The sequence below is a fragment of the Colossoma macropomum genome, unplaced genomic scaffold, assembly GCF_904425465.1.
Source record: "Colossoma macropomum unplaced genomic scaffold, Colossoma_macropomum, whole genome shotgun sequence".
Classification (NCBI taxonomy): domain Eukaryota; kingdom Metazoa; phylum Chordata; class Actinopteri; order Characiformes; family Serrasalmidae; genus Colossoma; species Colossoma macropomum.
Window position 1 is genome coordinate 2,706,256 of NW_023494810.1, and position 16,574 is coordinate 2,722,829.

The 16,574-nt window shown below is 38.7% G+C and overlaps 1 protein-coding gene across 1 annotated transcript in view; it reads right to left on the reverse strand.

Moving 5' to 3' along the window:
* Positions 1-296: 296 nt before the first annotated feature.
* LOC118799955 (angiotensin II receptor-associated protein) overlaps positions 297-16,574 on the reverse strand; it is an 18,634-nt gene continuing 2,356 nt past the window's right edge. The window contains exons 3-5 of the mRNA XM_036560091.1: positions 15,558-15,666; positions 12,378-12,582; positions 297-798 (exon numbers count right to left, since the gene is read on the reverse strand). Coding sequence (XP_036415984.1) covers positions 677-798; positions 12,378-12,582; positions 15,558-15,666 — 436 coding nt within the window. The 3' untranslated portion in view covers positions 297-676. The remainder of the gene's footprint in view (positions 799-12,377; positions 12,583-15,557; positions 15,667-16,574) is intronic.

Below are 16,574 nucleotides of genomic sequence, written 5' to 3' on the forward strand. Positions count from 1 at the left end.
TAAACACCTCAGTGTCACTGCTGGACTGAGAACAGTCCACCAACCAAAAATATCCAGCCAAGAGTGTCCTGTGACCACTGATGAAGGACTAGAGGATGACCAACACAAACTGTGCAGCAGCAGATGAGCTATCGTCTCTGACTTTACATCTACAAGGTGGACTGACAAGGTAGGAGTGTCTAGTAGAGTGGACAGTGAGTTGACACAGTGTTTAAAAACTCCAGCAGCACTGCTGTGTCTGATCCACTCGTACCAGCACAACACACACTAATACACCACCACCACGTCAGTGTTACTGCAGTGCTGAGAATGATCCACCACCCTAATAGTACCTACTCTGTCCATGGGTATGTATGCAGAGAAACAGATGCACTACAGTCTGGTCATGACGTTATGCCTGATCGGTGTATAATGTATGTCACATCTATAGAAACCCTTGGATTCATATACTGTCATATAAAATTAACAATGCAGGTCCAGCATGATCACCTTCTACTTAAATTATCCAGCGCACATGACTACCCATATGAATACAGTAATGCACTGTAAGGCTTAAGAGTAAACATATAATGACCTGCGGATCATCCCTGCCCATCAAACTGCACCTCCCACCATTTACCACACCACAAACCAGCACAGCGGTCACTCGGAAGGGGCTAATGAGTGAAGGCAGTCTTCAGTATGCGCGCACTGCAGGTTTTTGGTCCTCCGCTTGGTTGAATGGTTTGGCGGCGCTGGGCTGGTCCTGCTGGTCAATGGACTGGTAGGTATCTCTGTTCCGGGTCACTGTGGGAAAGCCTGAGGAGAGAAAGGCAGGACACACCGTCACTGCAGCTGTCCACTCATGCTGGACAATAATGATAGAATTTAACATAAAATGTCAAAAAGTTTATTTTTATAGCTCTTTTTATAACAGGTGTCGTCACAAAGCAGCTTTACAGAAAAATCCAGGTCTGAGACCCCATGAGCGTCGCCAATGGCGACAGTGGCAGGAAAAACGCCCTATGAGCAAGAGGAAGAAACACTGAGAGGAACCAAGACTCAAAAGGGGAACCCATCCTCCTCTGGTCGACACCGGATAGAAAACAGCGTTAGAATAAAATATTAGAATACAAAATGGGGAAAAACAGGTGGAGCAATAGTTAATTAGATAGTTTGAGTTTATGCAGCAGCAGCAGGAGGGTCAGTTCATGCAGGTGAGGTTTGCACAGCTTTGTACAGTGTGAAACTCCATGGTGGTCAAAACGGTGCAGATCAGCCAACAGAGATGGAGCTCTGGTGACTCCAGCAGCTCTGGTGGCTCCCATGTGGCGACTCAGGCAAAACTCAGGGGCTCTTCACATCTGACTTTACATCTACAAGGTGGACCAACAAGGTAGGAGTGTCTAATAGAGTGGACAGTGAGTGGAGGTGTTTAAAAACCACCACCACATCAGTGTTTCTGCAGTGCTGAGAATGATCCACCACCTAAATAATACCTGTTCTGCGGGGGTCCTGTGGGGGTCCTGACCACTGAAGAACAGGGTAACAAAGTATGCAGAGAAACAGATGGACTACAGTCTGTAACTGTAGAACGACAAAGTGTATCTATATGGTAAGTGGACCTAAAAAAAGGACAAAGACTGTAGATACAAGGTAGGTGTGCTGGTTGAGGGAGCAAATGTACCGAGCCATTACTGCTGTACATTAAATTATAGAACTAATGAAGCCAATTTCAGTGATTTTTTCACAAATACACTAAAACAAAACAAACCAGGGATTACAAACCCTGAGAAAGCTGGACCTCTGAGTGGCCCAGATTGTGTCCAGTGCTCAGATAATCAGAAACACTCCGCCGCATGCTGAGTGCACTGAATTTGCTGCATAAAGGCTTCATCACATGTCACTGGACAGCTGCCTCCTGTGTGATTTATGCAGGTTTTGCTGGAGCAGTCCGCCTGCAGTGTGCTTATTCGGTCAGTCTGCACATCGGCTGTAGTGGAGTCACTGAACAAATGCTACACAGTCAGCAGAATGAAGGATGAAGATGTTTTTCACTGAATTACAGAATCCATATTTCCCTCTAATGAACCACGTTACATGTGACCCATCAACAGGACAGAAAGACAAGGAATGAAACCTCGATCTCCATTGTTTATTAAAGGGCTCATAAGATAGATAAACTAATTTTCTTTGCTTTTTTTAATAAAGAGTTTGATGCAGCGTGGAATAGTTAAGCGACCCTTATTAGTCCCACAACGGGGAAATTTCACCTCTGCATTTTGACCCATCTGTGCACTGAAAAACCACATACACACTAGTGAACACACGCTCTAGTGAACAGTGAACACACTTGCCCGGAGCGGTGGGCAGCCCTATCCACAGCACCCGGGGAGCAGCTGGGGGTTAGGTGTCTTGTTCAAGGGCACTTCAGTCACATACTGTCGGCTCAGGGGATCGAACTGGCGACCTTCCAGTCACAAGGCTGGTTCCCTAACCATTCTCAATTTGGAGTTTTTGTGATGTCACAAAAACTAACATATTTACATGCAGTACTGTGCAAAAGGTTTTTGTTTTATGTATCACAGAATTTCATGGGGCTTGGGTCGGGTTCGGATTCAAAACTTGATGATGTGGTTAGGGTTTGGCCCAGTTCAAGCAGAATTTTGTCAGGCTCGTGTTGGGTTTGGGCTCAAAAAGCGAAGCTGAGCGTCGGGTCGGGCTCTCTGACTGTATTCCAGTTTAAAAAATTCAGGTTGATTACTTTATGTGTCATTTTCTCAGATGCCTATAACACTTTTACTCAGTACTGTATATCTGCCTGTTTCATATGTCATCTGAAGTGTTTCAGCCCAGACTATTTTTTAAATGAGGCGCTATATGGGACAGCCTGTAAAAATGAAACATGAGCTAAAAAATACAAAAAAACAATTTCTATAAAATAAATTACAAAAAATGTAGGATATGGGCGCTTTAAAATCTTAAAGTGAAGTTCAAAATGAAAAGTTGGATTATCTGTGCTAAATAAACTAATAATGTAAATGCAAACATGGCGTAGAAGAATAAAATAACCTGTGTCTTTTGATTGGTTTTAAATGTCACTAAGACGAGTACAGAAATAAGCTTAGTCTGGAAAATGTGCGCTTAAGACACTTAAGACATTAAGACACTTAAGGCAACACACTTCCTTCCTGTACTTCACCACAACATCTAACCTCCCTCTGCTCAGTGTTTTTTTTGCTGAATTTAACATGCTGGGAAAAAACAAAACATAAAATATAAAACGTGTGGCCATATTTTATGTTTCAGTTTTTTTCCCCCAATATGTTACATTCAGCAAATCAACAGTAATCAAAATATGCAGTGTGTTCTCTGTAGAGGACATGTTGACTGGGGCGCCCAAACTTTTGCATATGCCTATATGTTTTCTCTGAGGTTTGATTAGTTGAAACAGACACAAACAACAGCAGTGCCACGTTTACAAAAGCCAATTAATTAAAGCCAATTAAACAGGACTAATTATGCTCTCTTTGTAATGAAACACAGTCATCAGTGTTCTTTCAGTACTGATATCCATGATATTCTCAAAAAAGCATATTGAGATTTAATGTGATGTAATTTATCATGACAACGATAAATATTGCCCCACCAGGCCAGAATGATAAACGAAGCAGAAGATTAAAACATTAAATGTATGTTACTATTAATATTATTGTATTATAATATTATCATGACAATATTATTAATATTAAATTCATATTTTGACTACTTTACATTGCAAAAGTGATGAACATATATTATTATATACATAGATTATTTTATTATGTAATCATTTCTCGTAATACCCAAAATACTTGAAATATTGCACAAAATATCTAAATTCTAAATAAAGTTCTACTATTTAAATCAACACAGTGCAAGTAGTTGTTGTACATAAAAAAGAACGAGATATTAATATAACAAATGATTCAAAGATAACAGTAGTCTGTGTTTGTGATTTGATCCCTGGATTATCAGAAAAAAAACACAAATGTGCATTTATACAGGTGAATGCAAAAGTTTAGGCACCCCTGGTCAACTGACATGAAAGAATGCCACACTGTCTGTGTTTGCATGCAAACACATTCCAATTACAGATTCAGACTGAGGTGTTTATTCTCACTCTACTCAACAATCTGATAGTAAATCTCCGTTTACATGCTCATTACAAGTAATCCTATCCTAAATGACGCTCATGCATAGAGAACCACTTAGTGTAGACGTTTCCATGACAACCAGCATCACGCGAGTCCAGTCACAGTGAGATGAGCAGCAGTGAGCAGTGCTTGTGTTTTTAATTGCTTTAAAATGATGTCAGACTCAGGAAAACGTCCTTCACGTGTCCTTATTAAAGAAGGCCGAGAGGAAGACGTCGTGCTCTGAGACACATAAGCTGGACGTCCGTCCCACCGCCGTCTTTTAAAGATCAGAGCATAAACTTCGTCTCCTCTGCAGACCAGTTTCTGCTCCGCCATGTTGAACGGTATAAACTCTCACTATGACGCGACGAACATGATCAGAACGGACTTAAACTTTCCGATAGGGAATGTAATCAGATACAGGCGTTTACACGGATATTATTCTTCTATTTAACGGATTATTTACAGGATTACCCACCTCGATCAGTCGGATAGAAACTGTATTCCGAATGGCCTCAATCGGACTATTCCCATGGACGTATTCTATTCCGATCGAGCTATTAGTCGGATTATTAATGGATTATTAGGCTGCATGTAAACGTGGCTACTGAAGTCTGTTCTCTGTAGAGTGTTAAATTATTTTTACTTAGAAAATCAACAAAACGTAATTTGACCAAGGGTGTTCAAACTTTTGCACACTGTAGTAACTTGTAAATGCATTCATATGTATCACACAATCACTTCACAGCAGAAACAAAGCAAATCAAAACACTAAAAAGGAAGATGTTACGAAAGAATCAGGAGACACAGGGTGGAAACAAACAGCAGAGGAGGAAAGAAATCAGAATAAAGACAAAAGACATACAAAATAAATACATCACAAGTGATTTTCAGTTGGAATAAAAAGGTGTGGAGGGGAAGAGGAGTGTTTTCAGTAACGACGGCCGAGAAAAGTGCTGTCAGCACTGTCTGTGGTGCAGCGACTGTCCACTGACGTCTCCAAGTCTGACAAATGGAAGGGACAGACAGACAGACAGGATACACAAAGACAGACAGAGAGAAAAAGGATAGAGAGCAGAAAGTGGGAGCAGGAGGAGAGAGAGAAAACAGATCAGTGAGGACGGGTAACAGACAAAAGATGAAAGCAACTACTCAACTACTCTACTCATGCTCCGCCCACAAACGTGCTCGTTCATAGCTACTGTTGCTATGTTGGACAAGCTTCGCACAATGTTGGCAAACGTCCCATTCAACCTAACTCCAGCTCACATTCAGTTCCTGCCAAAATACCTAAATACAGAGTGTTATTCATTCGAAACGGTCTTTATTTTGTATGCATGTGAAAATCAAACTGTTTTAATAGAGGATTTATTCAGCCGTATGCACATTTAGTTTAGCACATTTGGTCAAATTACATGTTCTGTTGATTTTCTAAGTGAAAATAAGTGAACGCATCCTTTGCAGAGAGACACTTCTGCACATTTTAATCCATAAATTGCTGTTTATTTGCTGAATTTAACAAGTGTGGGCTGTGGAAAAAGGTATATTTTATAAACTTATTTTCTCTTAGAAAAACAAAAAAACTAAATTCGATCAAGCGTGTTTAAAACGTTGTAAACGACTGTAGTTTTTTGTGTAAGCAATGTTTTTAGAGATAACCGTATGTAGGGCTGGGCGATATAACTTTTCCTCGATAGAGCGATACGACATGTTCGATATAATACACAATTCTCACACTTCCACGTGAACGGAAAAGCCTTGGTGGCGTTTTCTACTGCAAGCAAAGCCACACTACCCTGCTGTCGCCAGGAGAGGGTGCACTTCCGAGTTTTTCGACTTGATTAGAGAGGGAGGGGCCACGAGTGAAAAAGGGTCGCCAAATATACTTTAGCAACATCTGAAACGCGGAGTTATACAGTCCCTGTTTGAGTGGAGCGACCGGCGATCTGTTCTCCTGTGACCGAGTGTGAGTGACGAGGTCATCTGTACTGTCCTACAATGAACTCACCTCTTTCCTAACATCCTAACAGCTTTAGCAGCGTTAAATCATGTCTGCAGCGCCGTGTTACAGCGCCAAACCGTCATATTTTAGTATTAGTGCATTCCTAAGCAAGGACAGTGAAAGAAAGAAGTGGGTTAATGTTCGTTACAGCCCTGATTTAAACGAAAGTAAACTGAGGAAGCTGTGAGGCATTGGGAAGAGGGAGAGCGCTATCTCTCCAGGCTAGCTGTTTTTAGCTGCTGGCTAATTACAACAGCGCTCCGGCACAACACGGTGAATTGATGATACTGTAGATCAAACAAGACACAGAATCACCGCTTTCAGTTTAAACATACCTAAAAGGAGGACTCTGTTTGTCTGGTGTGAGAGATTCACACTGCAGATAATGCTTTTACACAGCGAGCGTCAGATATACTGCGGTTCACCCCTTAAACTACTACGATAGCATAGAGAAACCCAGCCGTCTAGCTGGTGTCTGAATACTGTGATATGCTCTGACATGGATGTGGTAGGAGTGACCGCAGTGAAAGAGCAGTAAAGAGTTTAGCACTGTTGTTGGCCACTTGTTTAGCGTTTGTAGCGGGGTAGCCGAGCGCTCGTCACCAGACCGCTGAAAATAATCTGCTTTCTTTCTTAAATCATGACTATTACAAAAATTGCAGCTGTGCTTTTCCAGCTGGTAAAAACAGCTCAGAAACTTTCTCCCACTCTTCCATGACAGATTAGTGAAATGTTCCACTGTTTGCCGAGTGTTTGTCATGATCGGACCATAAGTGATAGTTTAAAACCACAGTTAACCACCCAGGAGCAAAATCAGCCTTCAAACGTGAAAGAAATCATGATTTGACATTTATCGCGATATGTATCGATATTGAACGATATGAATTTTGTTTATCGTGATAACATTTTTGGCCATATCGCCCAGCTCTAACCGTATGATTAATAGGCTGATCAGAAAGTTCACCACTTTTCATTTTTAACACAGTTTTAATGTTTACCATCGTAGGCTAGTACACCACTAGCTATTGTAGCATGGCTGAGATTCACCCAATGGCTCAGCTTGTATTTTCATTATATGGGTCAACTAAGAAAGCCTGGCTAAGTGTAAGTTTTACCAAAACAGTTAAAACCTTTAGTCACCAAACATATAAGACTGTACATTCAAGTACAATAATACTGTAGTAAAATCAGTGCTTTTAAGAAATCATATAATAATAGATGTTCACCTTAAAGGCGTGCTAGGTAACCTGCTATTACTATAGGCTAACAACGTGTCTGAGTTAGTTTACCCTGCTACACACTGTGCTGTCTTTATCCTGCGAGTGGTCAGCGCCTTTAGTGTTAAAATTAAATTTTTTTTTACTAATATTTGGTCACTGTCAAGCTATAAACCCACAACAGCCTAAACAGAGAGAAATTATGTTAGTATTTTACATTATAATCACTATTTTACTGCACTGTAAAAAATGGCTCATCAGATCTACCTAAAAAATGACTTCATGTGGTAACAAGTAAATTAACCAGTTTTATTCAACCTAAATAAATACTTCGAATTAACGATTATTTCAATCAGTGTAGTTTTTAAGTTGAATAAAACTAGTTCAATTGCTTGTTACCACATCAAGTTTTTTTTTTTAGGTACATCTGACGAACCACTTTTTACAGTGTATATTACTATAGTAACACTTTACTGTAGACACATGTCTGCATAGTTGGTCACGCAGCACCAACAGCACCCTCTAAAGCTCTGGAGTACTTCTTGTTGTAGTCGAGACATAATGGGAAAACATTGTCCATATTTCTCTAAATATCTAAATTTAAAGTTTAATTTTGACCGTCAAAATGGTGGTGAATTTTCTGCTTAGCCTATCAATCAGATGGTCAGTCCTGAAAACTTTACACAAAAAAACACACTTGTGTTGGTGCATTAAAGATGCACCACAATTTCAGCCACTGAAAACAAAATTGACCATATTCAGCCGATTTCTTTGGTGACTGAAATTGCAGTGCATCCTTAGTAGAACATGTGCAGTCTATCAAATTCTAAAACTTAAAGAATCATTTGGTTGATTATGAAACAAGAAACAGTGATTAAAAATGCTCTTTTTCCTTCGCTGTCCTGCACCGGTCATTGCTGATGTGTTCAAACAGCTTGAGCAGCAGCAGATCAACAGTGGAAAAAAAACACTTCTCAGTTTCTATGAAGTACATTAGACAAGCAATTTATAATCTCTATTAATCCCAGGTATCAGGAGAGGCCACAACACTTAATAACCTCTCTATTACAGGCTGGATATCACTTAAAAAACATAATATCCCACTCAGAACACAGAAGCAGAACGGAAAGACCCTGCTAGCCCGCCGATGCTATCCCGTAGCTTCAGTTTTTGATATGATGAATAAATTTACAAACGATGGTACAAAAGTGAAAGAATAACAAAAAAAGATGATCCACTGTTCTCTGATGTTTGATTTCTTTGCACATTCTGAAGTCTACATACCGTAATAATTTTAGTGCGTTTATTTTACGTAAACTGTTTTTATTGTCAGCTTGGTTTTGTCTTATTGAAAGTAGGTTTCACCAATAATAAAAAGTGTATTTTCTTTCTTACCTTGTTTTTATGTTTAATATGTTTATTCATAAGCATAAATAAAACATCAAAATAAAATTTAAAAAAATCAGGAATTTTCATTTTTCCTATCATTTGAAATGAATGCACTGAATTTTATCAAACCTGCATGTCAGCCACAGTTTCTCATTATGTTTAATGGCATTTTCGCCAATGCTCTGTAAAGCTTGTCTAACCTAGCAACAGTAGCTATGAAAGAACACGTATGTGGGCGTAGCATGGATAGATCAATTCATCTCATACCGACTAAACCAATAATCTAATATGGCGTATATTAAGAATGACTGAATTAATGCATGCTGATCAGGCAGTACTCTTGCACAGGAACAAATGCAAAACATTGTTTATAATATGATTACAGTGCTACACTTCAGTAACAGAAAACTAAAACAAACTGTTTTCTATTTCTCTGTTCAGTAGTTCAGCAGTTCTCCTGCACTGCAGTTCTGTGCTTTTCCTGCTCCAACACACCTGACGCACCTCATTAGCTTACTATCAGGCCGAAACAGGGGCGGAAAACACCAAACTGTGCAGGTGGAGTGGAGGAGCAGGATTAAAACCGCTGATCCAGCACATTAGCGCTGAGCTAAAACAAGCGAAAGCAGTGAGCACTTACCCGCATCATCACATTCACTTGGCCTAAAAAGATGCATGGCAGCTGTACTTCATACCAAGCCTTTGTAGCAAAATGTGGGTAAAGGCAGAACAACTTAAATAAAAAAAAAAAGATGCATTTTGTTTTTTAAATCAGAGGAATGAAATACAGTACTGTGCAAAAGTCAGAAGTCACCCTTTATTATTTTTTTTTATTATTTCCAGTCAAAACAGCCATTAAGTTATTTTCACTATCAGAAAAAAGCAGTAAACACTCATTTGCAACAGAAGATATTTGTGAAGAGATTAGACTTAAGATAATCCACTTGCATGAGGAAGGGGTCACACTGCTGTAAGAGTGCGGGAGATGCGGCCATGCAAAGTGGCCATGCGGAGAGGCCCTTGGGAGGCGCCACGCTCCCAGTAAGAACTGGACAAAATTTGTTGTTTGTGCTGCCAGCTAACATGTAGCCATGAGCACTTCCCATAGGAGAAATCGTGGTTTCTCCCGTGGCTTGATGCTTTGGTGTCAGAAGTGGGATAGTGCCCTGTTATGGCGGGGAGCGGAACAGTGCTTTTGAAGAACTTCAGGAAGGCACAGCCCGGTATAAGACCGCTACAGACGGCCTAATGGGGCATGACAGCAGAGTCAGACGCCATAATATAAAGAAAACAGGTGTTTCTGTCCATCCTTCCACTGTGAGAAGACGACTCAGCACTATGGGTCTGAAAGGATGTGTAGCTGTCAAAAAGTTGTTATTGAGAAAAGAAAATGTGGTAATGTGAAAATGTAGTTTGATGAACTAATTAGTCTAAGTTTATTGTTGGGATTATTTGGATTGCGAGAAGCAGAAATTGCAACCAACTTCAAAGACTGAACTTTAGAGGTGTGGAAAAACATCCCTGCAGATTGGAAAGAACAGAAGCCGTAATAAAGGCAAAACGTGGACACACTAAATGCTAAAAAACTGTGATATTATGTTTGGTTGTTCAGTGGAGGGTTCTGGGTAATTTTCTGATGAATATATGTTTTCTGCTTATAAATAACTTGTTCATAATGCACGTTTTGTCTGGAAATCAGTGCTTGCTGGCTTTTGCACACTACTGTATGTAGTTAAAAAACATTCCTCTGCATTCTTTTAGTTCATCTACAGTCAGTTAGCACTGGACTTAATCTGTCTTCACAGTCAAAACCAGTCAGTTGTGGAACCAATTCTAGAGGGAACTATAGAGAGCCATTCATTTTCTTTATCTCTGAGGAGCTTTCTGGGCCGCACTCCTCTGTTCCAGCACTTACTCTGTCAGGCATTTGTCTTGTGACCGTCTCACTAACTCAGTTATGCTCCTCCTTTGACTCAATACTCCCGTCGCTTTCAGAGAAACACACTGCTTCTGCTCCACAGCACAGCATCTCCACAATGTTCCACAGCACAAAACACAGCAATGCACCTAGGCTTGTTATTCAGTTAATAATCTAAAGACTGATTATTCCATGAATACTACAAATTACTCAGTAAATACTAAAAATTACTCAATAACCACTACACATTACTTACTAACTATTACAAATTACTCAATAACCACTACAGATTACTCATTAGCTACTACAAATTACTCAATAACCACTACAAATTACTCAGTAAATACTAAAAATTACTCAATAACCACTACAAATTACTCAGTAAATACTACAAATTACTCAATAACCACTACACATTACTCATTAGCTACTACAAATTACTCAATAACCACTACACATTATTTAGTAACTATTACAAATTACTCAATAACCACTACACATTACTTAGTAACTATTACAAATTACTCAATAACCACTACACATTATTTAGTAACTATTACAAATTACTCAATAACCACTACAAATTACTCATTAGCTACTACAAATTACTCAATAACCACTACACATTATTTAGTAACTATTACAAATTACTCAATAACCACTACACATTACTTAGTAACTATTACAAATTACTCAATAACCACTACACATTATTTAGTAACTATTACAAATTACTCAATAACCACTACACATTACTTAGTAACTATTACAAATTACTCAGTAACCACTACACATTACTTAGTAACTATTACAAATTACTCAATAACCACTACAAATTACTCATTACCTCTTAAAGATCACTCAATAACCACTACACATTACTTACTAACTATTACAAATTACTCAATAACCACTACAAATTACTCAGCAAATACTACAAATTACTCAATAACCACTACACATTATTTAGTAACTATTACAAATTACTCAATAACCACTACAGATTACTCATTAGCTACTACAAATTACTCAATAACCACTACAAATTACTTAGTAACTATTACAAATTACTCAATAACCACTACAAATTACTCATTAGCTACTACAAATTACCCTATAACTACTAGAAATTACTCATTAGCTACTAAAAATTACTCAATAACCACTACAAATTACTTAGTAACTATTACAAATTACTGAATAACCACTACACATTACTAATTAGCTACTAAAAATTACCCTATAACTACTACAAATTACTCATTAGCTACTACAAATTACTCAATAACCACTAATTATTTAGTAACTACTACAAATTCCTCGGTAACTACTACAAAATATCCAGTATACACTAACTACAAATTATTTATTAAATTATTAAGTAAATGCTACAAATTACTCTATAACCACTACAAATTACTCAGTAACTACTACAATGAATTCAGTAAATTACTAAGTAAACACTATAAATTATTTAATAACCTACAAATTACTCAGTAATTACCATAAATCATTTAGTAACTATTAAAAATTACTCACTAACTACTAGGAAACTAAAATGCAAGTTAACATAGCATAACACAGGCCCCAGGACAGGCACATGCATCTCAAAGCAGCACAGACCTCTTCAACAGAGCCCTAGAAAAAGCTCAGCTCAGCTCATCGCGACATGTCCGTCGAGACCGTCCACTCACCGAAGTTGATGTTGTAGTCGCCTCCCCTCTCGCGATACATCTGATAGACGAAGAAGCAGGACAGAGGTTTGAGTATGAGGCTGAGGATGGCCATCCCCGCGCTGAAGCGGAACGTGTCGTTCCCTGCCAAACTTTCATTTCTCGGGTAGAAAATTCCAAAGTGGACGATGTCTGTCAGTATCGTCAGCATCATCCCAATCAGGAACTGGGAGAGAAAAGCAGAAGAGAGTGGTTTGGTGGGTTTAGAGCAGTGGCTTTGAAGTGTGGGACCACATATTATTGTTATTAACCGGAAGATTTATTTTTCAGTAACTTTTCAGTATCTTAAGTGATTCAGTGTAAATGTGGCAACTTTACCGGTAAAGACAAAAACATTTACTTTAATGTAAGTTGATGTAGGAGATTTTATTCCAGATACATTTTTTTTGACAGCCACAATATGTACATTTTATATAGCTTTTTTTATATATATAAATCTTTTTATCTTGATGATTTTCATTCATTTGGTAAATTTCATTTAATTTTTTTTGATCTCTTGTAATTAGCTTAGCTACACTGTAAGTGAGAGTCACTTAATATACAACCAAGTCAAATTAAAGGATGATTAATTGATTGACTGACTGACTGACTGACTGACTGATTGATTGATTGATTGATTGATTGACTGATTGACTGCAGCATATTAAAGTATATTATATATTGTATATATTATATGTATAAAAATACTATAATAAATCTACAGCTACAATGATTTTTATGCAGTATTTCACAAACCACCCTGCATTAAATCCAATTAAACATGACTAAATATGTTCTCTTTGTAAAGAAACATACAGTTGTTCAGTTCTCTTTAAGTACTGACGATATGAAAAGCGTATTGTGACAATATCGCAATACACAATAAAATATCGCCACATTGCCCACCCCTCACTATGTGACATTTGGGGATTTGGAGACCTCTCTGGTGGAAGTGTGTAATTGCATGCAATATTTCGTAACATGGGCTGAGCCTCAGACTTCTTCCTGAAGTGGACGTATCCGATGATTGCGAGCACGTTCATAGAGAATTCGAAGAGAACTCAGTCAAAGCTTGGTGAAGGACAGGTCTCCTAAGGATGTGAGTGAATTATCAACTACTGTGATCAGATTTTCATCAGCGTAATGCTGATTTTGCATTGGAGACCTAAACAACGAGCTGGACCTTCTTTTTGAGTCTGTGACTTTAAAAGGGAAAAATGTATGATCTGAAAAACTTGCATGAAATCCAATAGAACAGCCCTGACTTTTAAATGATTATTTCAGGCTTTACAGGGCGACTCACAGCAGCACAAGCACACAATTTATTTTAGCATATTCTTTTTCTCCTGGCTCACTTTTAAAAATTAATCTTACGTAGTGCAGCTTTAAGTAGGACAGGATTAAATCAATGATTCCAGTGGAACCACTGACTTCAGCTATCGCTAAAAGCTATACCGATCTGCAATAAGGGTGCATATGTGGGCCCACACTTCAATACCAGTCTAATACTACTGTAAACTCCTGTGTTACGCTGCCCACGTCTGTTTTCCCCTCTTGTTTACTTTACCTTGTGTCTCTGGCCAAGTGCTTCTGTTTATTTTGGTTTTCCTGCTCCTCTCTTTCCCCTCACCTGTGCCTTATCTGTTGCCCTGGCCTGTAACTGTTGCCAAGTGTTTCTTGTGTGTTTCCCCCTGAATCTATTCCCCTTATGTTTGTCCTGTTCATGGCTTGGTGTTGTTTACTGTGTGACTTCAAATTCTAGTTTTTGCTTATTTATTTCTAGCGTTGAGATTTGCTTGAGTTCTGTTTTTTCACTGCCATTTTCATCATGGACACGAATAAAACTCCCAGCTCGCACTTACATCCTGCTTTCCTGTCTGATCGTCTCCTACCTCATTACAACACTGACTCAGTTTCATATTAGTTACCAAACAATATGTAGTAATAAGTCTTGTGATTAATAACTGAACAACAAGCCTGCAGTTAAAGAAGAGAAAAATTCCACCTTTCCGAAAATGTCTGCATAATTAAATGGCTAAGATGTAAACAGAGTCATTCGGAGCGGTTTGTGTGAAACGCTCCATTCTAGAGAAATTACAGAGTCAGAGCTGTTTACAGTGGTGGTGATAGGAACCCTCCCAAAAAGCTATTACATGAAATGGTTATGAATATGTGCCCAATTCCTAATCCATTCATGGTGGAGAGTTACATGCAGGGTGTTCTAAGGCAAAACAGTGCCCGAAAACATATTTACCACTCGTTTACTATTATCAAGATTACACACAAAAACAAAAAGACACACGTAGATTCATTTTGGATAGTAAATAAAATGTCTATATTTGTGTTTTGCATTGCGACCCCTGGTTCCTATCACCACCACTGTAATCTGAAATCTGAGTCTGTAAGTTCCTCTACATTTGAATGACTTGGTTTACATCTCAATGACTGAATTATGCCAAATTTTTGAGAATCTGCTGGAATTCCCCTTTAACACTGTAGTAAAACAATGAGCATACATAGAGACGTTTACCATTTGATGAGTGCTTCTCAGTAATCCACTCTATTTACTGGATTCAAGTGTGTACATCATTTCCAACTGAATAAAATTGACTCATCTTTCCTTTGGGAACGACTGTACTGCAATATATTTTATTAAGGGCGGCACGGTGGCGCAGTGGGTAGCGCTGTCGCCTCACAGCAAGAATGGCCTGGGTTCGATTCCCGGCCGGGTGACCAGGGTCGTTTCTGTGTGGAGTTTACCTGTTCTCCCCGTGTCTGCGTGGGTTTCCTCCGGGTACTCCGGTTTCCTCCCACAGTCCAAAGACATGCAGTCAGGCCAATTGGACATGCTGAATTGCCCCTAGGTGTATGTGTGACTGTGTATGTCTGTCTGTCTGCCCTGCGATGGACTGGCGACCTGTCCAGGGTGTATCCTGCCTTCCGCGCCAATGACAGCTGGGATAGGCTCCAGCACCCCACCGCGACCCAGAAGGATAAGCGGTTTAGGTGATGTATGTATGTATATTTTATTAATGTAGTAATGATGTACGCATTTGAATCAAGTCAATTTATGACATCTTTCAGTGTAAAATGACTTTATATCTTTGTAAATCACAATGCAGAGTCTGCTTGGTCAGCATAATAACAGCTGTAGTGACCTACCATTAGTACAGCATCTACTGAGTCTCTCTGAGCGATGGCCCACACACCCACAGCCAAAACGCTGAAATTTCCCCAGGCGTAGGAAATAGGCAACCAGGCCATGCAGCCCCTGTTATTGCACATGAGATTATTACACAATTAGATGTCACATTTTAGGGAAACAGAACAAGGCATTGCAGAATGAAGACATTATGAAAGTAGCAACATCCGTTTGTGGGTCAGTTTTTGGTGTGCTGAGAAAAAGTATGACAACATTTCTGATACTGTAGCTCTTCTAAACAACTGAGTAGATGACAATGCAACACATTTTAATAAATGGCATCTACTGAAGTCTATTTTACTGAAAAAGCATGGTGAAAACATGTATATATGCTTTGAGACATATACATGACAAGTCATGGTCACTAGCCTTTCTTTATAGTATACAGTATAGTTTACAGTATATTCTTCTGCCTCTCACCAGTGGTCAGTTTCTGACCATAGAGCCACTGTCTGCCGGATATTTCTGTCTAATGACTCTTTTCAACCTGGCCTTCAGGCATTGTGTCATATTTGAGTACCTCTCAAAGTAAAATAAGACATTTTCGGACATTTCATGGCATTAAAATCTATATTAAGACTTTAAGGACCAGGTTCCAGTTCTGGGACTGAAAGTTTAGTCAGATGTTCACAAAATCTTCTAAACCTGTTAAATTTCTTTTTTTTTTTTTTTACAAGAAATTTTTACAGGATGAGGATGTAAAACAATACAGGTATTGGGGATATGCATTCAGAATACGGAAATTAAGCATCTGTATTCAGCCCAAGTTACATTTTGTAAAGACAGTATTCAGAGTACTGTTACTTATCCATTTTTAGGAGAACACTTTTAGAACACGTATCCACTAAAATGAAAAATATATACCATTAAAAGAAACACCATCAATGCTTGTTCATTATCTATTTTGAAATTAGTGCATGGCATGTAAAGACATACTGTACAGAAGAACTCAGAAAACAGCTTCTTTACAAACTGAA